Source organism: Leptonotus elevatus, chromosome 13 (assembly GCF_054856555.1).
Source record: "Leptonotus elevatus isolate MCC_2025b chromosome 13, RoL_Lele_1.0, whole genome shotgun sequence".
NCBI classification, from domain to species: Eukaryota; Metazoa; Chordata; class Actinopteri; order Syngnathiformes; family Syngnathidae; genus Leptonotus; species Leptonotus elevatus.
In genome coordinates this window covers 4,905,583-4,909,829 of record NC_141251.1, presented here as the reverse complement: position 1 = coordinate 4,909,829, position 4,247 = coordinate 4,905,583, and the positions used below count along the sequence as shown (strand labels likewise).

The 4,247-nt window shown below is 43.4% G+C and overlaps 1 protein-coding gene across 1 annotated transcript; it reads left to right on the top strand.

Moving 5' to 3' along the window:
• The first annotated feature begins 976 nt into the window (after positions 1–976).
• Positions 977–2,628, top strand: LOC147163553 (alpha-2A adrenergic receptor-like). The gene is made up of 2 exons (XM_086092538.1): positions 977–1,158; positions 1,291–2,628. The coding sequence occupies exon 2, from the start codon at positions 1,344–1,346 to the stop codon at positions 2,469–2,471; it is 1,128 nt and encodes a 375-aa protein (XP_085948664.1). The 5' UTR covers positions 977–1,158; positions 1,291–1,343; the 3' UTR covers positions 2,472–2,628.
• The last annotated feature ends 1,619 nt before the right edge of the window (positions 2,629–4,247 follow it).

Here is a 4,247-nt window from a genome sequence, read left to right as displayed (position 1 = left end):
GATTCGCTCAAGGATGTCTCCAGCGGCCATGATAGTCCTAGCCTCACTGTTTTTTTCCACAAACACCTGGTGATGGTTCTGTTTTGAAAATGTACGAACCAATTAAAACTGTATGAAGTTGTATTTCCCAAACTATTTCAAGCAAAAAACACCCAAACAAGACTAAATTGGTCCTTCCAAAGTACCTACAGGTAGACCTCATTGTGATAATTATGTCATTTTCTGATAAAAAAAATAAATAAATAACGTGAAAACACAGAACCACCACCTAAATGCTTTTTTATTTATTTATTGAGGTTCACAGTTGCATAAACTGCAATATGATCTTCAGACAAACAATTTAGCGTTGTTGTTGTTGAGAAGTGAAATGCACCCTGGACTGGTCATCATGTTATTCGCAGACAAAGAGCTAGTTGTGCACACACAGACTATAAACCATTTTAAATCTTCCGTTTTTGGTGAGAGGGACATGTCTAAACATACATAACCATCCATCCATTTTCTGCAGCGCTTGTTCTCATTGTGAGCTGGAGTCTATCCCAGTTGTCACAAATGGATTATTTAGACTCTTCAATGCTTGATTTTTGGAAAGTTGGACCAACTGTGTCTGTGTACCCGGAGAGAACCATGTATTCAGGAGCCTGACCAGAATACGGACCCTGATCCCCACAACTGTGAGGCAGACGTGATAACCACTCGGTCGCCGTGCTTTTGCAGCTCACTGAAATATTAAAAACGTCTCTCTGTATAATGCAATAAACTTCCATTTGACAATAATAAGCACATTGTTAAATTAATACTAAAAAGGATAGGCATTTGGCTTAGCTTCCTCAATCTACAATGGGAAAACTTAACAGTGACTGTTAAATGAAAACTTGACTCAGAGCTTGTTCGAGGCAGTTTTTTTTTTTTTTAGTATTGGAGCTCATTAGAGTCTCATTTCGGTGACTATATATAAATATTAAACCAATATATCAAAATGACTGTCAGTGTCATTACTGGGCTTCCGAGTCTGGTGGCAGCCTCCAGAAGCAGGAGGAGCCCTCCCACCCTCGCTTGTAGCGTCACATCCATCTCATATAAAAGAGCCCCTCTCCAGTCTACCACACCTGCTTAAAACATCTGCTTGAACTCCATCTTTGTGCCATCCTTTAAAAGGTTAGTGGATGAATGATTCATTTGAAGCTTCTATTTTTAAAGCGCTCGGATGCGGAGGGACGGGAACGCTTCCTCTTTTCAACTGAGTCGAATTTCTTGATTTGTCCCCCCCCCCCCCCCCCCCCCTGGAAGAGCAAAATGAAGACTGCTTCCACTCATGCAAAGTGCAGCTAATCAACGTGTCAATGGACTGCCTGAACTTGACCGATGAGTCCGCGGCTGCCCGGCATCCGTACACCGCTCAGACCTCGCCGCCTCTGATCCTCCTGGTGGGCGTCCTCATCCTGATGACCGTGTTTGGCAACGTCATGGTGGTCATCGCCGTGACGACCAGCCGCTCCCTCAGAGCTCCGCAGAACTTATTCCTGCTGTCTCTGGCGTGCGCCGACATCCTGGTGGCCACGTCGGTGATGCCCTTCTCGCTGGCCAACGAACTGATGGGTTATTGGTACTTTGGCAAAGTGTGGTGTGAAATCTACCTGGCGTTGGACGTGTTTTTCTGCACTTCGTCCATCGTCCACCTGTGCGCCATAAGCCTGGACCGATACTGGTCCATCACGCGGGCCATCGAGTACAACCTGAGAAGGACGCCTCACCGGATCAAATGCACCATCTTCATTGTTTGGGTGCTGGCGGCCATTATCTCCTTCCCGCCGCTGATCACCATGAAGAAGGACGAGGGCCAAGAGGACCGACCGGAGTGTAAAATAAACGACGAGAAGTGGTATATTATCTTCTCCAGCACCGCCTCCTTCTTCGCGCCGTGCGCCATCATGGTCCTGGTCTACATGAGGATCTACCAGGTGGCCAAGCAGAGGACAAGAACCCCGCCGGGTGAAAGGTCACGAGAAAACAGGCGCCCGTGTGACGCAGATTGCGGCTTGGAGCGTGAGGACGGAGAGGTCAACGGGGACTTGGCGGATGAATCATCATCCGACGGCCACGAAATAACCTTGTGCTCCCTGAAAAAGAGGCGGGCGCCCAAGTTCGGTCACGAGAAGCCCGGAGAAGCCGCCCAGAAGTCGGAGGCCAACTGCAGCCGCTGGAAAGGAAGACAGCGCCGAGAGAGGCGCTTCACGTTAGTGCTGGCCGTGGTGGTGGGCGTGTTCGTCCTCTGCTGGCTCCCCTTCTTCTTCACGTACACGCTCACCGCCGTCTGCGCGTGCTGCGTGCCCGAGACGCTCTTCAAGATGTTCTTCTGGTTGGGATACTGCAACAGCTCCCTAAACCCGGTCATATACACCATATTCAATAACGACTTCAGGAGGTCCTTTAAAAAGATCCTTTGCAGGAAAACCCAGGCAGATTTATAAGGACACAATTCGAAGCTATTTTTATAACGCGTGTTGACATTTAAACTCTTCAGTATTTATTGAATGCTTTATCAGTCACTGTTTGATGTGTTGTCGGTGATGTAGCGCTTGTATCTGTCACTTCATTGGGTACACGTTCCAAAACATTAAATCATATATACAACATGAAGAAATCTTTATTATTAGAGTAGTTACATATCAGTATTTTGTACACTTACATTTTGACTTCAAATTAAGTCATTCACTGCCATCGACGGCTATAGACGTAAAAAATTCATTTGAGCTATTTCTATTAGTTTAACATTTTTCCCACATTTGTTAAGAGTATGAATACCTAGAATTTTTTTTATTGTATTAGAACATATATAAAATGTGTGATTAATCGTGAGTTAACTAGTGCAGTCATGCAATTAATTACAATTAAAAATTGTAATCGTCTGACGCCCCTAATTTTTTAATAATCTTTTCACACACAAAAAAGAAAAATATTATTATTAAAAAAAAAAGTCATCACACACTTCTGTATATATAAAATCCAGACCATTGAATTTTAAAAACAAAAAATCCATAGGAGGTTGTGACTTTTGGCTTGTCCTGTCAGGGGCCGCCACAGCAAGTCTCTCACATAATTTGTCTTGGACAAAGTGGAGCGAATTATTAACAATTCAAATAAGCAGTCGTCGTGACCTCAAAACTCTCAGGCTTTTGCCAGAAGACAAAATAAATGTTCGGATATTATTTGAGGATAATTAGAAACTTTAAATGGAGACAGGAGTATGCTGATTTCCATTTAACGCGAGTTTGAATGTGATTGGTTAATTCTCAACACAGCCACATCCCAGTTACTATAGGGTGTGCACACTTATGCAATCACATTATTTCAGTTTATTTTTAATCACTTCAGTTGTGCAGGCTGTTGGGGGGGGGGGGTCAATATTTCAGCATGATTTAAAAAAAAATGTCTACATTTATTTAATCACTTCTGCCACTGAATTGTCAAGTGCATTATTTTCATCTTGGCTACTGGCATCATACGGGAGATGATTCGCTAAATCGGCACAATAGCAACAAGTCTGATGAGTTGAAAATCAAATTGTAGCTAAATTATGTCATCCTCTCTCCGGCAGCAGGAGACACTTATATGAAGGGAAAATTAAAGCTAGGAGGTGTGTGGGCGACTCTGCATCATTGAAGGCAGCTTATCATGAATTATTGCCCTTCATATCAGGATGTCATTAAATCCTCCCCTGGAGTCAAACAGTACGCCAACAAAGCAATGGAAATATGAGAATGACACAATTAACTTTCATATGCGCACACAAGCTTATCAGCGTTTTTGCTTTTTCATCACGCATTTCAACACATTTACAATCCCGTCAACCTGCATAAAAAGGTGAAGCCACTGTTGAGTCAAAAGTGAACGATTCCCATGACTTGCGCCGTGGAAATTTGTTGTTTGAGATTCCTGCGGTACGCATGTTTGGACTCAATCTGTGAGGCTTAAAATATGATCGCTATCAGTCACCACAAACGGTCATCTGCGCCGGATAAATGTCTCTCTGCTGGAGTTCCCATGAACAATGCAGCATGAGAAAGATTGCGTAATTAATGCTGTACTTCACCCTGGTATGTGAAGCTCATGCGTGCTATTAATATGTTTACATGGGAAACATTTATTGGGTCATGGCGGCATTTGTCAAAAGTGGATCTTAAAAGTCTACACACCCTTGTCCAATTGGCAGGTTTTTGCGATATGAAAAATGCAACCAAAATAAA

Excerpts from the sequence above, each read along its gene's own strand:
- LOC147163553 (XM_086092538.1), top strand. The coding sequence starts at position 1,344 with ATGGACTGCCTGAACTTGACCGATGAGTCCGCGGCTGCCCGGCATCCG.